At 28.6% G+C, this 21,841-nt stretch overlaps 1 protein-coding gene across 5 annotated transcripts; it reads right to left on the minus strand.

Moving 5' to 3' along the window:
• Positions 1 to 4,239: 4,239 nt before the first annotated feature.
• On the minus strand, positions 4,240 to 21,557 carry Ing3 (Inhibitor of growth family, member 3). Of its 5 annotated transcripts, none has more exons than XM_016073994.3 (3): positions 21,269 to 21,557; positions 15,791 to 15,901; positions 4,240 to 5,690 (listed from the first exon to the last, which is right to left on the minus strand). In XM_016073994.3, exon 3 carries the CDS (start codon positions 5,632 to 5,634, stop codon positions 4,390 to 4,392), a length of 1,245 nt encoding a protein of 414 aa, XP_015929480.1. In that variant the 5' UTR covers positions 5,635 to 5,690; positions 15,791 to 15,901; positions 21,269 to 21,557; the 3' UTR covers positions 4,240 to 4,389. The 5 variants fall into 5 exon arrangements, with proteins under 5 accessions (XP_015929480.1, XP_042910569.1, XP_071038029.1 ...); XM_043054635.2 differs by lacking the exon at positions 21,269 to 21,557 and adding an exon at positions 20,304 to 20,421; XM_071181928.1 differs by lacking the exon at positions 21,269 to 21,557 and adding an exon at positions 19,334 to 19,390.
• Positions 21,558 to 21,841: the final 284 nt, after the last annotated feature.

Raw genomic sequence — 21,841 nt, forward strand, 5'->3', positions numbered from 1 at the left:
TTTTGATAAAAAAAAAAAGGATGAAATTCGAGAGACAAAGGTGAAAAAAATCTCATCCCTGTATAAAGGTCAACCAGTTTTATCCGAAGGAAATGATTTTTAGAGAAACTTCAGAGGGAGGAATGAGGACTTAAATAATTTCGCTCTGTGGAAAATTAAATTCCCCATAAAATATTTTAACTTGTGCAAAAAAAATTTCAGCGGGAAAAATGGAAAAAGCGGAAGAATCTCATCCTTGCACCAGGGGTAATTGTGACACGAAAACCCTGAAAATTTTTGGTGCAAACACTCGATATCAATTTATATACTACACATCAGGGGTGGCCAACCTGCGGCTCTTTGAGGGATTATTTGTGGCTCTCGATAAATGTACCCGAGTTCACTATTGTGCTATATTATTTTAATATTTTTCTGAATCCATTTGAAATTAACATAATTCAAGGTGAGTTTTCCATTTCCAATATAATTATGACCCAAAAAGCATCTGAAGAATTAGAATTAATAGAGATGCAAGACGATCAAGCTCTACAATTAAAATATAAGTCGACGTCGACTACTGAATTTTGGAAATATGTACCAGAATCGAAGTATCCTGAATTTTAAAAAAAGGCCGCTTGTCGAATTAATTCAATATTCGGAACAACGTGCTTATGTGAATCATTTTATTCCACTTTAAAATTCGTGAAATCCATACACTGATCAGTATTAACTAACCAGCATCTCAAAGAATTACTGAGAAGTGCTGTCACCATATATTCACCAAATTTTAAAGAATTATCAAGAGAAGTAAAATAAATGTGTGTAATTTTTAATATTTAAATTCAATACACATATTTTGTATGTTTATTTATATGTTTTCAATAAATATAATTTCTATAAAAAAATTTTAATACCTTTTAAATACGTATTTAATTGCGGCTCGCGAAAAATTTCAAATTTTGAAAAATGGCTCGACTATTAAGGAACTTGTCCACCCCTGCTATATATGTTTAATATAATTTTTTGAGCAAAGATTTATATTTAATACCTACCAATGCAGAATATCATACCTTTTTAATTATTAATTTCCTACTTAGTTCCTACAGGAATCGTGATATTCGTTTTTAAAATAATGTTTACAAAGGTTATTATATTACTATAGGTTTTTAAATCAGGTAAATACGAAAGTCGAAATTGATATTAAAATCAGGTAAATATGAATCGCAATATTAGCAGATTCTGGAATAGTTTAAAATATTAAAAACTGCAAAAACCCGACAAAGAAATTAAATTGGCGGAAGAATCACATGTGTGACAACGTTTCGTTAACACAATTTAGCATTTTCAAAACCACTTAGAGCAAACAAATAAGTGTAAAGATCTTATTGTGCAAGCAAATAAATATTTGACAAAAGCCTCTACAATTCATGCAACTAAAACAGACCCGTCAACACCCATCTCTTTGCCAAGGAATTTTCATAAACATAAATATAGAGACCCAGGGCTGATTGTGCTCGCTAACCGTGATCGGAAGATCGAAGGTTCAGATGTTTCAAAAAATCGCTGATCACAAAAGTTTTCGAAAATCAAATTTTCAAAGGTGGAACTTGAAAACACAGCTTATTTTATTTGTTTGTAAGAGAGCTTAGCTTAGATTCAAGATTAATATTCATTTTTTATCAGTAAATAGTTATAATCATAAACTCAAGAAAGAAAGACATATTTGTAAATTTCAATTGCTTCTCCAGGTCATCATAGGAATGTGTAAAATTTTAAATAAACTAGGAAATATTGAGAAAAAGGAAATAACCTTGTTTAAATTTTTTGGTTTGAACTTTTTTATTTATTTATTTTTACTCAAGAAATCACTCCAGGAGACCACACTGATCCAAATGGTCACCCACCCACTTACTGACAGCAGCCAGTGATGCTCGACTTTGGTGCCCTACTGGCGACCGTATCTTTACGATCAGTCCACTGTGAGACCACGATGATATAGAATCCACTGCTAACACTATTGAATCTAAGACAGATGATGTTTTGGAATCTTTAATGTGGTAGATTTCTGGTATGTTTCAAAAGTTTTCATTGATTTAGATTTTTTAAAATCCTCCTGAATAAATTATCAAAATTTTTCTCTTATTTTTTTAGAACATAATTTAAAATAATTATTGGTAAAAAAAATTACATGTACAAAAAATTTAATGAAAGAAAATGCAATATTAATTTTATATAACACATAAAAAATAAGTTTTGGAAGAGGTAAATTGATATTGAGTTATAAATATCTATCTCATTGTTTATAACACATTAATATTTCACGATAAACGAATGTCCAACTATACCCTCGACTTTCTTAGTATTTTAGGTGTTTGAAAAGTCAACTTCTACGCGCATATATGGTATTCTTTTTTGTATTCAAGCTTCAGTAATTCAGCTTATTTTATTAATTTTCACATAGTTGCCAACATGGATAGGAAAAAATCCAGTAGATTTTAAGAAATGAAATTAATTTCATGATAATCGTTACATGATGTACTAAATATTTTATAAATAGGAAATTTTTATAGTCATCAAAATAGAAAAACTGCAATATTTTCCAGTTATGATTGACATTAAATATACTTGAAATGTTACGTATTGTGCATTTAATTTTGAATAGTAATAGACATTAAATGATAGTAAAAACACTTCTTTATTTAGTTAAAAGGAGAGTTAGATAAAAATAAACTGAACAATTTAGAACAAAAAATTTTTAAACTGATTTCTGTAAATGAAACTTGTTTAATTATGCATTAGTAATACTTATTTAAATATCCAAGCAAGCAATAATTTGTGTAAAAATTCTATTTCAATAGGAATTTTTTTTTAGGAAATTTACTCAATTTTAGAGAATTTTCTAAAATGTGCAAAAATTAGATTTTTTATTAAACCAGTTGACCAGGAGTCGGCAGCTATGTTTTTAGTTTATGCATTGATAAAAAAAATAATAAACAAATTTGAAAGTTAATTAGATGACGATTTTGACCTGTGAATTCAACTGTCTGATTTTAAGCCTCATATTAATAAAACAATGAAGAAAATTCATTACTCATATTTTCAAAATAAGTACTATTTAAAAATCAGTAGTTTTTGTTTGGGCTTTGCCAACAATATATTATTCCAATTTGGGGTTCCACCAAAAGAAGGCCCATCATTTAAGGTTCCATAACCGAAAAGAAATTAGGAACTGCAGCTGTAAGATATGCTGAAAACTATACTCGCTTTAGCAGCAACCTCACCAAGATCCAGATTCTCTGCCCCCAACCAGAAGGCCTCAAAGAATTTAGTGAAATCTTAAAATTAACAAAAGTAGTTACTCAAAAAATAGAATTTAGGAGTTTGAGTGTTCAAACATAATAGGTGAGGCATCAATAAAAAAAAATAATAAACATTGAAAAAAGGTAAACATATTGTTATGATGAAAAGTACAAGAATTTGTCCAATGCCCATGAAAACAGATACAATTTCAAAAAGAAGAAATTCTTTGTTAATAGCAAAATTATTTGAATTTGAGAAGAGATCTTAGAATTTTTTTAAAAAAAAAGTCTTGTGTAAACGAAAGATAATAGGACTGGCAATCCAAAATATAAAAAATAATGACAAAATTGCCTCCAAATTTAAGGATACTGATTCTCTATTGGGAGCAATTTGTACGATACTGGCATGGATTAACAGGCATAAAATAGGTGTAATAGTTTTAGTAGTTCCTGTACGTAAGTGAAAAAATAAATATTTTTAAAAACTCAGATTTTTAAGTTGTGCAAAAAATTCTTTTTTAAATTTTTACTTACAAAAAAGGGGGAGAAAATTTCTTAAAAATGGAAAATCGTTAAGTAGTACTTAAATAGGTGGATTCGCTAGTGAAAAACAGCTGAGTATGATATAGTGATGAGGGGGAAATAGAGAGGTAGAAGCTTTTTATATATTTCTCCCACATCAAATGCATTTTTGCCATCAAATCAAGGGTAATTGCTACGAAGACTTTGTTGTTCATTTTGTTATTTACTTTGTTTAATGGTAACATAACATAATTTTTGAATTTGAAATTTGTTCAATTCTTTTTTAGACATATAATATTTATTCTTCCTGTTACTTTTATAAAAATTTGGAAAATTATAAAAATTTCAGCATATTTATTGAAATGTTTAATAATTAAGGACACCTTTGAGATATGTATGTACAAATTGTTTTTTTCTTTAAATAAGAAATACTCAAAAGGAGCAGTCACTTAAATAAATTTATTCATCGTTCCTAAAGAGGCAAAATAAAAATCAAATGGTGGAAAAAAGTAAAATAAAAAAAGAGGCAATTTGTATAAACTAAGTAAATATCACAAAGTAAATTTTCATTAATTACAATAATTTTTTGTTATTTTTCTTTCCTATTTCTTCGTTTCATGGAAGCTGAACACTGCGGGCAAAACCATTTGCCTTTTGGCGGTTGGGTAATACCAACACAGGGATAATGAAACCATTCAAACGGACAGTCTTTATAGTCACAGGCAACCATATCTCCATATGATATTTGATTGCAAACACAATACCTTGGCTCATTGGGATCATAACCATCTAAAAACATGGCATTTTCCTCAATTGCAGAAGAATCTTCCGAATCTTCCAACAAAGGTGATGGTTCGGGAGGCGGCTGTATCACCTGACTTGTGCGAGCTTTCTTATTGACTTTAGTTTTTGTTTCACTAACTATAGGAACTGTATTGGTAGACGAAGATTGTATCGGAGTAGGGGTGGCTTCTCGACTGCCCAAGGTCAGTTCTTTGCCGAGAGTTTGTCCCGCATTCACGGCTTCGTAACTGGCTTTTAAACTCGCAGTGCGACGTCCTTGTTGTACTAAATTTGACTGATTTTGAGCAGAGCCTCGTTTTAAAGATTGTTGCGTGGCAGCTATCGCTTGAGAGGCGGCCGCTGCCAAAGCATTGGTGCCCCCAAAGGTAGTTTTAGTTTGAGGAGGTAGAACTATAGTCCTTTCTTGAGCAGAGCTAGTCGAACTACTACTGCTCGTGGACGAAGACGACGGAGAATGACCCGGCAAAGTTACCCTATTTCCAGTTATGGAGTCCCTGATGACATCTGTAGCTATCGAGGAGAACACTTTATCAGTTCCAATTTGTTGTTTGTCCATTGTATATGTAATGGATAAATTTTGCTGACCATGTTTCCGCTTTTCTCCTCTCGAATAATTCGAAGATAACGAATTAACAGGGGGTGGTGGATTATCTAATTCGAGAGACCGTTTTTCTAACATTTCAGTTATCCCTGCATTATCTGCTTCTAATTCCATTTTAAACTTCTGCAGTTCTTGGTCTAGCCTTCGTATGTACCTTTCAACTAATTCATAAATTTGGTTGGCTATGTGTACTTTCTCATCAGCATCTTCGAGTGCCTTGTAATATTCGATCCTAATTTTCTCATACTCTGCATCCCTCTCACTTTGCTTTAGTTTTTTGGCATTTGGGAAGAACACTTTCACTCTTTCGTCTAAGTTGTCTGTAGCGTTGTGTACTTGCAGGTCCATCTCTCTCATCTCTGTAAATCTATCTCTTAATTCCTGAGGTAGATGTTCAATCATTTCCAAGTAATCTTCAAGATACAACATGATTGATAGTTTTTAATTGATGGATTGTTGTACAAGAGGGCTTATTATAGATATTCCTAAAAGAAATGGAGGAAATGTAAATAAAATAAGCTAAGTGAAACAGTAAATGAGTTCGCAAGTTTAAATTGATACAATATATCAATAAAATAAAAACAATGTGAATAAAGCACATTTTGTCCATTCATGTACCATTATTTGTGCTGTATTCATGTTTTGTTTTATTCATAAATAGCACAAAGTTAACCCTACCCTCATTTGTGCAAAAAGATATTACTTCAGCTATGGACTAACTAATGACTTGGATTAATTACACCAACTAGCTGAACGCATAAGAAAATACTATCACTTCAAAAAAGAACTTTATATCAATATTATTAATTTTCCGTTTTGTCAAGATTTTTATCTACACTATTAATTACAGAGTGACAGTTATTGAGTTGTGTGAAATAAAAAATAAGATTTTCATTAACTAGCTGTTCACAAATTTTATGCAAATATTATTAATTTCAATGCAAAAATTTTATGCAACTGAGCTTAGAAACAGAAGCATATCTTGCGTTTGTTACTAAGTATCTTGAAAATTACAAAAATTTTGCAGATAATCATCGAAAACTCTCGCAAGTTAAATTATGGGAGTAATTCAGTAAGAGTAATTTTTTTACTGCTGAATAATTTTATTTTTCAACCCAAAACTGAAAAAAAAGGAAAAAAAATAAACATTTATTGGTTCCATATCAAATTATGGGAATAACTAATTAGGTACTGGTATTCAAATTTTGTTAATGGCATGTTCATTACACTTGTCATCAATGACTATGCTCCGATGCAGAAAAATAGCTAAATTCTGCAAACTTTTGAAGTGTTAAGATATCAAATGGCAATTTCGATGAGCAATGAATGGCAGTTTCGATCTCAGTAAAATCGGCAGTTAGGGAATACTTTTTAGGTACTACTTCTTGATACTCTTTATCACTAGAATTAGGAAACAAATTTCCAAATCCTTTTTAACAAAAGTGGGTTCACATATAAAATAATATAAATAATTAAAAACATTTTAATTTTTAAAAAATTACTAAGTTGTAGGTGAAATGAAATAAATTTCCACATCATGTGATGTTTCAAAAATTAAAGTTTGAGAAAAGAGGGGAATTAGGAAACAAATTTCCAGATCCTTTTTAACAAAAGTGGGTTCACATATAAAATAATATAACTAATCAAAAACATTTTAAATTTTTAAAAAAGTACTGAATTCTAGGTGAAATGAAATAAATTTTCGCTTTATGTGATGCTTCAAAAATTGAAGTTAGAGAAAAGAGGGGAAAAGCAGTTTCCAAAAGGAAAAAAAATTTTTTTTTTGATATTGAGTAAATGAGAAGACAAATTTCTACTTTCTAATACATCTCTTAGTAAGTTGATTGATAAGGATTCCTTCAAATGACTAAACAAAGAACTTTAAAATATAAAAAAAACAAGTTATAAATGAAATCAAAGTTTTTAATTAAAATAGCAATGTAACACACAATTATTTTCACATCTTCTTTCTGTTATCAATACGGGGTAAATTTTTTTCTTCTTCTATAATTAGGTTCAATTCTGCCATCTAACTCAACTGGCACATTATTTTGCATTTTCTTGAGGGAGAATAAAGAGTTCTAGATGACCCGTAAACCTTTTTCATACTTGATAGACTGTAGAACATTAACGGAATCACTTGCATCTGCATAATTCATTGAAGAGTAGAAGCCTAATGTTTTTTATAATCACTGAAATGGAAGTTTTGATCTTAAGCATGGTTTTGGGGTCATTTGCTTAAACTTTGTACAGCGAAACCTCTCTGTTCCCCAGTAAAATGGAGGTTGGTGGGTCTTAGTTGTTTATCATTGACTTCGAGATATTATCAGATGCACAAGATTTTTTAAAACGATTTTAATTTTAGTTAGTGTCAGTTTCTTAATGAGGAAATGCCACTTGTGTTGGCGTCATGAAAATCGGATTGATGAATAAAATTTAGAACCGATAAAAATGATCCTGACTGCTATATGTAAAAACAAATCTATCAATGATAGAACTATTTTAAATAAATAACAATTATGTTTTTTGTTTAAGTTTGTATTTAATTTTACATCATAAAAATTAGTTTGCTGTAAAAGATGAGATGTTTCTTTGCTTGAGATGCTTAGTATTTTTTCTAAAATAACTTTTTATTTAACCTTAAACTCTAAAAATAAACCATTCATAGCTTTGTCTTTAGTGCATCCTGACTGCAATATGAGGTTGTAGTCACAGATCATCAAAAAGAGCTCACCAAATATATTTGAATACATCTTAATTTGCTAATTTGTTTTGTTAATATTTTTTGTTTTGATACTTCTACATGTTTCCTTATTTGGCCTTTTCTGCATTTAGTGCACAGGTTTTGGTGATCTCTCCCAAAAGCTTTTTTCAACACTAAGTCTATGGAAAAAATTATGTGCCTTCCAAATGTGGTCGTAAAAAGAGAAAGTTGCTACATAGAGGTGATCTTTTCTGGAGGTTTAACTGTATTTAGTATTGCCACAAAAACAAAGCAAAAAAGACAATATGGCAGCTTAATAAGTTTCATTCCAATGGCACCTGAGGTTCATATACAACCCAATTCATTCTGAAGCATACTTTTCGCCAATTTCTCCAAAAAACTAGCAATTTTTTTTCTCATTTTTAGTCTACTACATACACTTGGCTTAAAAATTTCTATTTTATCTTAGTTCTGATTTGGCTGTCGACGAATTTGTCAAATTATTACACAGAGCTCTAGCCAAAATTTGTGCAGCCTAACAAATCAGAAAGTGGTCAAATTTACCCTACATAAGATAATAGCAAAGGTCAAGCATACTGTGGTTAAAAATAACAAAAAATTATCATCAAAATAAGATTTTGGGTCATCAATGATCATACTAGTGTCTTAGAAGTGCTATATGTTAACAAACATTGCTATTAAAACAAACATAAAAAAGTTTTTTAAGTAGTAAAAGCAAAAATTGTTCAACAAATTTTGACCTAAATAAAAAATTTCAAATTGAACTTGGTACAGAATTAATTATTTTAAGAAATAAGACAAAATTAGTTAAAAAATTTTGTCTATATTTTTTGAACAGAAGAAAAGTAAGTAAAACCTCAATTTTTCAAACCTCTTTCATCCAAATAATTCTGTGTAACTAAGAAATTCCTAAGTGTTTTTTTTTCCCTCCCTTTCTTATTATAAACCTTTTTTTATTACAAACTATCTTATTTTAGCTATATATAAAGCCTTCAAAGGAAAAAAACTTATGAAGGTCTTTTACAGCATGACTATATAGAATTGATCATTTATTGTAATTAACAAAAAAATGCTTCAGTAGTTGAAGTTCGCACTTTGGATTTACTAAAAAAATCCGAAGGTTATAATTTGAAATTGTTTAAAGAATATAAATCAAGGAAATTAGCTTAATTCAATTAAATCAGCTAAAAAATCAAAACTAGATGCTGCTTCTTAAAAACGCTTTATTCAGTTATTTTTATTCATGCCTAAACACTCTCATGATTTTTCAGTTAGGTATCGTATGAGGAGCAAATTAATTCAAATCAAAAATATAAGTTTTTCAAAATTACTCATACTAGTAAAACAACTCTTAATTTAATAAATACATCAACTAATATAAGTGCCATTTTTTTTTTGAAAGTTAAATAAGTCCAGTTGGAAAATTTAAAAATATTTGCAAAGTTTAATCAATCCGAGTGATGCTTTTAAAAATTATAATTCGATGAAACATTAAAATGCAAGCTGTTATTAAAATTGTAAAAAATAAGAAAAAAAAAGGATTTTTTTTATACTAAATGAATTTATTCAACATTCAAAAATAATAACTCATATAAACACTTAATTCTTTAGTTGCAAATTATTTTACAAACAAATGAAAATTAATAATTTAAAATTTACATTCCATTTGCATCTTATCTAAGCACTCTTTGCCCTCTATTTTTTTGGTTAAAACCTCTATTATCAATATAACTAGACTTAAATACACATAAATATATGAGTGTCCTCCCTAGGCTGTTTTTGAAGGGGGCCCCCGCCCTGCTTGCACTTTGAACCCAATAAATATGTCCTCTTTGTAAAAGTAAGCCGCCATTCCTAAAAAACATTGCCTTTTTATTCTAATTCTATATTGAAAAAATTTAGTCAATGTTTTTAAATAATAATTACACACTGGTGAAATTATTTGTGCTTATAGGTTTAATTCTGATTACTATTACAAATATTTACTTTGTCAGGATTATTCTCAGCAGGTTAAATTTTTATAAGTATCTTTTTTCGGGGGAAGAGCATTAATTTTTTTTAAGAGATTTTAAAATTAATTATTTAAATAAATACCTTAGCATGCCATTAATTATTTTTATTAACAACAAATCTTTCTCTTATTTTGATAATGAAAGATAATTACTGTTTGAAATATACTCATAAAATAGTATGAAAGGATAATTTAAAAATTACTGAGCATAAAATTCAGTTATTACATTATATTGCACATTTTGACAAATATTTACAATGTTAAGTGAGCCCCCTTTCAAAATTCAAAGTGCCCTTTTCACAAAAGCACCCTACTTTTTTTTTTTTTTTTTTTTAATTCTTAGAGAGAAGTCTGTATAAATACAGTGAGTCCTCTAAACTGGATTCCAGACTAGAGAAACTTAGAATTCAAAAATTTTATAATTCTGGCTTTTTTTTCTTGAAAGAAGGTTCCTATATAAAATAGAAATTCTTTACTTCTTCGTCCATCTGTTAATATGCATGTTCATAATTATTCTACCGGTTGATAAACAAAACAAAAAATTTTAAAATAGAAGATGAGTTATCTGAACAGTTAAAGTTTTTAATTAGAAATACCTGCAGCGAACACCCGCAACGCATCAAGAAAAAATGGCAAAAAAGTATCAGGGCTCACGGTACGCATTCGCCGCCTCGCCAAATACGATAAAATTGTAAATTTGACGGTGCTACAATGTTTGTTTCACCAAAGTATTACAAACGATTTTACTACCGAAAAGAAAATTATTCATTACCTTTGACTAGATCTAAAAAAATATATTAAAGAGAATTTTTTTGAAAAAAAACTGCATTTTCATTCGATTACAGTAATTGTCGTTCGATATGAATAATAACCAATAAGAATAATTATACGTCCTGAAAATGCAAACAAGAGAGATTATGTAAGCATGAAATAAACTATTATAAAATATATATTAACATCTTTCTTCCTGGATCATGTGATATTGCATAACTAAATTCTTCTCTACAGTTTGTGTCAATAAAACAGACTGAGAGGTAGTAAGATGTATATTATCCTCCAATTATTTTTGCAGAAAATATATTAACTCATGGCAATAATATATTGTTTATTAAAATAAACTGATTGTAAATCATGAAAATGGTTACTAAAATAATAAAATTTAACCTTGATTTTATCTTTACAGATTACTAGTCTTCAATGCTAGATATAGTATATTACCATCTGCACTCCATTAACATGTGAAACCCGAGCCAAAGTATGATAAAAAAATCTCTGTGAGTAGTATAAAAAAGAATAGAACAGAATAAAATAATTAACTTATTTTCACGCATGATAGAAAAAATTTTTAACTCAAAATGAGAGACTTAAAGAATGTAATTATATAAAAAAAAACATCAAGTGTCACTTGATAGAATGATAGATGAAGGTTGACATAGTCGATAATTAAATCCCCAAATTCCCTACAGGTCCTGAATATGATACTCAGAATTATTCTAATTTTCTCCCTCAGCTGCTAATTAAAAAGGAAAAGGATTATTTATATATATATATAAAATTGAGTTATAATTTTGCTTACAATATATTTTTCACGTGCGATTATTTCAAAAATTTCACGTTTTAACATATTTAATTCATTACAGCACACAATTGGAATCACTGTTTATATACTATATAGGTTAATTATATACTATATATAATAACCTTAATCGTACAAACTCATCAAGTTTTTTTTCTTATTTTTTTTTGCATTTTTAGATCAATGATGTAGTTTTAAGGAATCTTTGAATTTAACTAATATTTAAAGCAGAAATTTATGAAAATTTTACACTACTAATTATTTTATATCTAAACTAATATATAAAGACAAAAATAATTAAAATGTAAAAAAAGTGTAAAATGCAATGTCAGAAAAATGTAACATCATTGGATTTTTTTAAATATTTTTTTTAAAAATAAAACTGCAAATTTATAGGCGGTATTAATTTTAATTTACCATATTAATGAAAATGACTAATATATATCTAATATATATTTGTCGCAAAAAATCAAAAGTAGTGCATTTCACTAAGGCAAAATTTTTTTACATACTCAGAAATAAACGATAAAAATAGTCTAATAATAATTTTAAAAACCATGAATAAGAATTCTGAATAAAGACTAGAGCTTTCCAATAGTGGTTCATAATTAATTGTTCAAACGCATAGAATTCCTTGATATCTATTCAAATTTGTTGAAATCATCGATGAAACATTTACAAATGTGTCGAGATTTATGACATAATGTATTAAAAAGAGTGAAAATTAGAAATCCATTTTATAATTTATACTTAAGTATAAAAATCTTTGATATAATATATACAAATGTGTTGAAATCCTTGATATAACGTATACAATTGCGTCCAGACTCACACTACAAATGTAACATTTTCTATAAGCATTTGGAAACTTAAAGTTTCCCAAGTTTGGAAACTTAAAGTTTCCAAAATTTAAACATATGGATGTCAATTTAACTGGATTGCATTTCCTCCAAATCATAGCAGACTTAAAATATGCTTGAAAAGGTGTTAAATCAGTTTTTTTATTAATAAGAAAAGTACAGTAGAAAAGTCCTTTATAACAACAAATTTAGTTAAGTAGTTGGAATTGTCGCACAGCGAGCTTGCTGCTATTAAACAAAAACACACATTTAATACTAAAATAGCAAAATGGTTTTTGACATCATTGAATACTGGTTTCAAAAGGAAGCTGTTAAGAAAGGAAATTAAGGGTAGGGTTGTTATGTGGTCAATAAAAGGTATATTCTTTTGAAATGTGATGAAGAATTGAAGATCCTTAAAAATAGCAGAAATATCTATTATAAAAAGAAACATAAGCTAGTTGGTGGTCGCCAACACATGTTGACTTTATAAACATGAAGGATTAAGATTGCTGGAAGAAAATGTTTTTTTTTTTTGGTATTCATACCATAAATAAATAAAATTGTTTTCCGCTTTCTTCTTTTTCATACAATATTACTCTGTTAAATAGTAAAATTTATTTACCTTAAAAAAATTTAATAAACTGGTGGAAGTAGATTAATTTTTATCCGTTATAGACATTCAATTTCTGCAACTTTAATATAAGCATTTTGAAGTTTACTTCGAAACGTTTCCGAATAACAAATATCTTATAATAGGTATTATTTGCAATAGTGTGCTTTTTCTGTATATCAAAATGGAAAAATTAGCAATTTTACTTTGCACAGTAGTTTTTTTAAAAAATCAAAATGCAATTAGTATTATTATTCGGAAAAGAAGCACTAAATCAAAAGATTAAGGCAGTTGTGACTCTTATTAACATAAAATTATAAAAAAGAATTATAAAAAATTATAAAAATACATTTCAAAGAAAACAACAGATGAAAGTTTGATGGTGCTAAGTCAGTGCTGTATGGCGGATGAGCCAGTACTTCCCATTCACGTCAGTATCCCATCCAGTTCTTTATCAGAACATTTATTCTGCCTTTATTAAAAAACCTACATCACTTATGCACATTTCCAACATTCATTGCAACTTTACCATAAACTTTAACAAGCTGTTGGTAAATTTCAGCAGGATGAACTTTTATTGTATTTAAAAACCGAATAACAGAACGCATTTCACAATCAGCAGGATTACTGATTGTCATGGGGACAAAGCACTTTAACCATACAATCAACAATGGCAGACTTAAAATGTTATAACGGCATGAGACTTCGAAAATAGTTGCTGACCTTAAACTGACGTCACTTGATAGGATGCACAATCGGTTTTTACTTTTAAAATGACCCTTGTAACTTATTCGGATAAAAGAGTATCGTTTTCAGGATATTTTCAAGATATCCTAGAAATTTCCCAGATTCTTATTTAGAAGATTTTGCAGTAGAGGAGTATTCATCATTATAGCATAGCTGCCAACCTCTAGTTATAAAAATGCAGAAGATAGACAAAAAAAAAAAAAAAAATGCAGAAGAAATGCCTAAAAATGCAGAAGATTCGCAAGCACATACTAATTACCAATAAATTTATAAAAGAAGCGGATTTTAACTATTTTGATTAATTATTTATTTATAAATCCACTTATTATGAGTAAAAAAAAGCAATACTCATCTTTTTTTTAAAACAAAAAAGGAAATATTTTTTAAAAAAACTTTCGACCAGCTACTTGATGGTACAATATTCGATTAAAAATGTAGTTACGGCCTTGCCAAACGCTGTTACAAGAGAAACAGCGACGTCTGACTTAAAGAAAATACTAGCTATCAGGCAGATGGGTAAAATGCAGAAGATCTTATCTTCTGCGCATAAAAGAGGAAAAAATAGCTAAAATAAGTAAAAATGCAGAAAGCTTCTGCAAAATGCAGAAGGGTTGGCAGCTATGTTATAGCAATAGCCAGAATAATAAAATAAAAAATTTGTTGACAATAGATTTCCTACAAAGAAATAGTACTGTTAATAGTACACATAATAGAAAACTGATAGATTCAAGAAAATTGGTAATCTTTGCAATGAGCTAAATATTATTTTACTGTGCCTGGAGAAGAAAACTGATAACCATAGCCTCTTACCACAAACCTTGTTACTTTTAGTCATTAAAACAGCTTTCGGCATTAGCATGTGGGTAATCATAGATATAAAAGTTGCAATAGTTTCTGTTTTGATCTGATAAGTGAAAATATAACATTCATAAACAGCGGCACAGACAAAAGTAGCAAAGATTTTCATATCTACATCAAAATAAACTCAAAGTTTTGGCGATTTGCCTGCAGTAGCCAGCGAGAAACTAGAAGGAAATAAAATTCCTAAAAAGGGCCAATTTGAAAGGTATAACTCTTACACCTATAAGTAGCCACACCGGGACAAACCTTTTTTTCTTTAAATTTTCACAAGCTTAAAATTTTTGGGGCACCTTTTTGATAGTTGCAGCAAACAGATACCAATATAGAAGTATACGAGACAGAGAAAGTTCTGGACGTAGAACTAGGGTTTTTAAATGGTGGCAATTTGAGCATCGCTATCTTACATTGCAGTTTCGCTTTTAACTGTCAAGTTATTTTAATGATTTGGGTACAGAAATTGTCATTTTTTACTGCAAAAATCAAGTGTTTAGTACAAAATCAATTATACTTCAAATGTAAAAATTGATCATTTGAATTATAAGCATGAAAATTTTAAGTTTTTGTAACGACTGCATATTCACTTGAAGCAGCTGCCGCTCAGTGTGGCAGTGGTAACGTTTGCTTCCAGTGGAGGAATTTAATTATTTTCTAAAAAAATAAATCATCTACATAATGTTTGAAAGAACCAAACCCCATTTTGCAACAAAAAAATGCTGTGAACTTACACATAAACCTCTATCCTTTGAAACTTTCAGTAAAGTGCTGCCATCTATTTTTCTAAATTGCATCTACATTGACTTTTCCCAAGATAGATTCTCGTTTGACAAAGAGATGAAGTCTAAATAAGCTTCTCCCGATATATATATATTCAGGTATTACAATACGATGTGCTAAAAAGAATTCCCCCGATTAATACTCGTGAGTGACATTTTGGAACATCAGTTCTGTGCCCCCGATATTATTTCAAGCATGACAGTTAGAAAACAAAAAGATAGAATCAAACTATAAAACAAAGACATTGTTTAGATATTGAGAACATCATAATATTTGCGAATTTCGATTTTAAAGAGAAATGAATTATCAAATAGTGAATATAATTTAAAATTATATCAGCAAATATTAGGATGCAACAAATTTGAAGGATTGCTATCTTCTTTGCAATAAGTGATCAAAGATACAATAGAATCTGCTTGCAAGAAGCAGGACAAATTACCTATAAGTGAAGATTATCGTTAAATTGTCTTCCAGCAATGTGCAATCCAAGGATCACTAGTTTAATTTAACAATCTGATGAGCAGTGTGATTCATGAAGACGACTTACAATCTATGGAATAATAGAGATAACTCATGAGTCAAATAATACTATGACTAGATCACACTTCATTAAGGTGTATCTCAAAAAAACTTCTTTTTTTTTCAATATTCAGAATTTCCATGTCTTTAAAAAATTGTCTCTGATTCACATATTTACCAAAATATTATTCGGTCATAGCGATGAGCATTAGGGTCTCATAAAATTAGCCTGAAATTTCGTTTCTTGGGGCCAAAAAATTTAATTTTACTTGCTTTTAAAAAATGTATTAATTTAATACAAATTTTAATTTTCAAGATCAATGAGGTAAGGTAATGATCAAAAAATTACAAATGAAATGTAATATTTAGGTCTTAATTAAACTCTTTTCCAACCCAAAATGGCAAACTAACTTCAAGAATAAATTTAAATTTATAAGTATTATTTATTATAATTATGTGTATTTGTTAATGAAAATTAAGATTTTCCCATTGATTCTATGACCTATTGCTACAGTACATATATAAATTTTTTACTATTACTATGCATTTTTGAATTTTAAAACTGAAATTTGTTTTATATGTACGTGTTTTTTTTTTAATTTAAATTTATGTCTGACCCCATCAAAAATAAATAAATGAAAACTTAAGGCTTATTCTAGGAGAACCAAAGAATATCATTTAGACTAAAAGAAATTCTGGTAATTATGTAAGAGCAGTAACAGCTTTTTTTATCGACTTGAAATTTTGAATTAAAAAAATAAATTATTTTTTTTGAGATACATCCTAATACACATGACATTCACAGAATATTTTTGAGAATCTCTGAAGAAAGGAAAAAATTTTCATATAATTGCAATTGATATTAAAAACTAATCTTTTGCTTACAGTGCATTGCTAACATAGCAGTTTGTCATTCTGGTGCACTTGTACGAACTGTAAGCAAAAGGTTATAACAACTTTCTTATTTTATGAAATTTAAGTTTGAAGTATTGTACACATTCCTTCTTCCATAAATCATATTTTTAGAATTGTTGCATGGATTGATTTTATAATAGAATATTAGATGGACCAAAAACCAGTGCATAAAATAAATTTAAAAAATGTTTGAACATAACTATTTTTACTTCATTACAAACGAAAATGTGTAAAAAAATTATTAATTAGTATCTATTAGTACACATTAAATATAAAATTAGTATCTATTCAACACTTTTACTAGAAATCTCTAAAAGTCCTCCAAGATACTTCCAAAAAATAAAGTTTTAATAAATAATTAATGTTTAAATTCAGCTAAATTTTAAAAAAAAAAAGTTTAAAAATTAATTTAAATCTTTTTACAGATGAAGATAAATTTTCTTCTTCTTTTTTTTTTTTTTGAAATTCAGTATGCTATTTTAATTTTGCTCCCCTTCCTTTTAAAATTGGACATAAGCAACAATATGTCACGTAGTGCCCATTTTCACTTAGCCTTTTGGGCCTGAATTTCCATAAATAAAAAATACAACCAGAATAAAATATTTTTGAAAATTATGTAATTTGTTTTCTAATTTTAATTAACTTTTCACATTTCGGAAATTTTCTTAAAAATTACTGATGTTTCAATGTTACATATTATGTGAACTTAGGAAAAATCAGAATAATTTTATTTAAGAAACTCAAATATGTATGTAGATTTATAAATTATGCAGGCATATAACAATTAAAAAGGATCAAACAATATGAAAACAAAGAAAATAAAAATAGCAAATTAACAGGAAAAATCTGATCAATAAATGTCGAATCCTTTAGGATATTGGTAGGAAATGTCATGCCCATACCTATGTTAAAATGGTTACAAAGTTTCAGCAACAAGGTGGTAGCACGTAAGAAACTAAACTAAATAAGTTAGAACAACAAAAAAAATGGTCATCAACAAATAGGAAACTAATATACATCACTGAATAGAGCAAACTTGACGAATAAAACTTAAAGCCAAATCCAGATAATTTGGGGATTTCATTTGGCACCACTGACTTAGTGGTTGGGCAGCTCAGACGAGCGAGTCACATCAACCATAGGTCTATAGTATCCAAACCAAAGGGCATGACTAGTGAAACGAAGTTCGGCAAACACCTAACCGGAATGTCTTGCAGTTCCAGGACCTTAATACAATGTAGTTCTAGATGCTCAAATCTTTGAGCAGAAAAAGACCTCACACTCACAAAGAATGTGTCATGAAGCAATACAGAAATGTCCCCAGATTTATTTATTTTTAGCCTTATCCCTCCAGAGTCAAAAGATTTCTTGAAGAAATTAAATAAAATTAGATGCTTTTGTGGAATTGTTTTTACAGAGAAAATAAAAGAAGAATGAAATGTCACTATTAAAAACAAATCATTTCATTTTGAAGATGCTGTTCTTAATCTGAAATAAGGAACCAAAAAGAAATGACTAAGAAACAAAAAAAATTTAATGTCTACATTGAAGAAAAATCTTCCCACTTTCAAGAGGATGTTCTCAATCTGCAACTAGTATTGCCTACCGGGGACTAAGAAGCTGCCAACAAGTACAGTCAGTCATATCAGCTGCTTCTAAAACAGTAGAAATTATATAGGTATACCATGTCTTCTTTTTAGATGGCAGGTGTTTTCTTGAAATGTAATAGTAGCAAGCGTTTAGGAGTCAATGTTAAGTTTGGTACAGTTCAACCTTTTAAAAATAGAAAAAAGTGCAAACAATACTCTTCTCTGAAAGTACCTGACACACCCAATGCTATAAGAAATGGTTGAGTGTTTAAAGTTATGGGCATAATCCTTAATCAATGAGAAAACACAAAACAGAAATAAGAAAAAAAGTATAAATCACATAATTATGATTATTATCAACAATGAAATTATTGTTGATAATAATCATACAAATCATTTGTACAAAAGAATTTTGCACTATATCCAAAATAATCACCTAGTCAAAGCAACAATGAGGTAGTGGCACATAAGAAACTGAAATGAAATACAGAAGTGGCAAATTTAAAGCTACCACTAGGCAGAGCTACACTATATTTTCTTAAAAACTAAAACAATGTACAAAAACTGATCAATTACAAGATTTTTAATTAGAATATTAGAATTGGTAAAAATTTGTTTTTTCAAAATCTTCTCATCATGACCAAATTTTGGGAACTTCGTGAAGAGTATCCGTCCAAATTTGAGAATACATTTTATGAAAAGTACAATTGTATTTATCTAACTCTCAGACTAAAGCCTACAAGAAAACTAAACATCCAATGCATAAGATTTATAAATATGTTAGGAAAATTAATTTAAAAGGTCAATTATTTATATCAAATTCATTTTAAGGATATTTTCCTCTCGATATCTCTTCAAACTATCTGAAATCGCCAAGTAAAACTGCCAGAATGTTGCCATTGGAATAATTTAAAAAAAAGAAACTAAATATGGGCTTGCCTGTGAATAAATCAGTTTACCTTTCAAGTTTGTCCTATTCTGTAATTCTTTTGGTTTCTTACATCCCACTCTCTATTTGTCGCTGAAATTTGATTACATACTCATTGGTATTGATATGGATATTTCTCCAAAATTTTAATTAACTGATCTAAAAATATAGCCCTTTGCTACAATAATTAATCAGTAAATATTTTAATTGCTGTAGAACAAAATTAAATGACAGAAAACTCTAAAAAAAAAATAGCGAACATAATTAGTAATTTGAACAAGATTTAATAAAATATTTTAATTTATAAATTTCGTCGGATTCCCAAAATTTGAATATATATTTAACATTTTTATTGTATAAATTGGATTACAATCTAACTTTGGCGACTAGGGTAAATTAACCAAATAAATAAATACTGTATTCATAATTGAAACTATTAAGGAGAACAGATAGTTCCTTAATTACAAATAATTCATATAGATCTTGAATAAGGAAGAACCTCTTAGCATTTTGAAATAATATAAAAAGTTAATCAGATTCCTTATTTCAACAAAACTCTGAATTTAAGTTATAGATCACTGACATAATGAAATGAATCAAATTTAAACCAAAAATTAAATATTGGAACACGAAATACATTTGTTAAGTAACTTTGCTGTACATTTATTAAGCAAAGAGATAAACCTTTTAATTATCATATGCAATATCCTTTTAAAAAGAAGTAAAACACTATTTAGAAAATTACAATGAAATTGATAAGAGGGTAAATTTTTTTGTTAACACTGTATTGAAATGTAATGACTCAAATATTTATTAGATTGATTCTTAATTCCTTACATAGTTATTTTAATGTGGTTATCTCGTAAGAGAACAGTTGAAACATTTAGAATGAATTTCTGTCAACTGTTGCACAGATTTTGTACATTAATGCCAAATTTTTAAGTCACTTGCTACTAAAGTCGTACTAATAAAAATTTACATATAAGATTTCAATGAAATACCTAAGGCATTGACTTTCATAAGTTAATAACCGAAAAACCATATCCAAACCCCTATAAAATATTAATTTCCTTTCTAAATAATCAAAATGTAAGTCTGGCAGATTACAAGGCCTCAAGTGTTTTATTAGCCAAAGTACAATACATATCTGAAAATCAAAATCTCACAATTAAACAAAAACTAAAAGATTAGCTACAGGATTTAATTGTTTCTGCTGCTAAACATAGCACCATGATTTAGGCAATAATGAAGTATTGGCTGTAGGTATCAATTAAAATATTGCAGTTTCACTATTTATTATTATATTAGCGTCTTTGTTTATATTAGTTCCCTGCATTGAAAGATCGCCCCTCACCCTCAGAAAAGGGAGTTATTTTTGTCTACATAAAACAGAACTGTAGACTTTCTTATATACGCCACATTAAACATTGCTTAAAGTAGATCGTAACATGGGTATTACGCAATGCAGCAAAAATCCTTTTGCAAATTAGGAATTACTGCACTCTTGAAATATATATATTGTTAACATTTAAGGACGGTTTTTAAGTAGTTTCCTTGCATTATGTTTTATTACAAGCTCATTGAAATAAGTGACACGCGTAAGCGATTATATAGGTGTAAAAAAAGTGCATACGTATATTTTTTTATAAAAAAAAAATCTTGTGCAAAACGATTTTCTTTTTCATAAATCTATGCCATTTTATAGCTAATTCATTACTCTATGACGCCTTTAAAATAAATATTAAATCTAATAATAATTGTAATCTTTTTCGCAAGGCTAACACAAAGGAACATTGTTACGTTTAGTAGACTATGATTTCTAAGTTAAGATTAAAATTGAACAAAAAATATGACACAAATGAACAATATAACTAATTTAACCAATAAATTTTATTTAAACATAACTAAAAGATAAAAAATAAATAATATATGTAACGTTTATGAGCCCGATTGCGCTGCTACCCACCTTAGTAAAAGTTAAGTAGCAACGGGCAAATGAATATGTCTGTTCACAAATATTTCAAAATTCGAATTAGCCACAACAAATAAGAAATATAATAATATTTTTTAATTTTAGAAAAGTCCACATGCACGTTAGAGTTTCAAATTTTATTGTTGACGTGTCATTCAGGAATTGCCTCCAAAAATCATTACAATAGCTAAGCTGCCATCTTTTTTTCTTACACAAGAATTATTTTTAATTAATCAACAAATGTTTGATAAAACTTAAACTAGGTTAAATAAATTGAAAACACGAAGAAAAATTATTATTTAAAAAATATATTCAACTGCCATAAAATTCATGCTGCTTACCAGGCAGTATTTAAGTTAGTATAATACTAAACTTTTAGAACCACATCGCTGTATCTGCGCTACAGTAAGTCATTGGTTCATTCTGTTTTCACTTATGCACTTTTATCAACTCAACCGGTATGTTTCAAACTACAGTTTGAGCTTTCTTGAAGAGCCAGAAGTTGTGGTTCATGCACTTGCGAAGGAGTATGAGAACTTGATTGGTGAAATATATTTCCCCCCGAAA

The sequence above is a fragment of the Parasteatoda tepidariorum genome, chromosome 4 (assembly GCF_982258835.1).
Source record: "Parasteatoda tepidariorum strain Cologne lab strain chromosome 4, Ptep-v5.0, whole genome shotgun sequence".
NCBI classification, from domain to species: domain Eukaryota; kingdom Metazoa; phylum Arthropoda; class Arachnida; order Araneae; family Theridiidae; genus Parasteatoda; species Parasteatoda tepidariorum.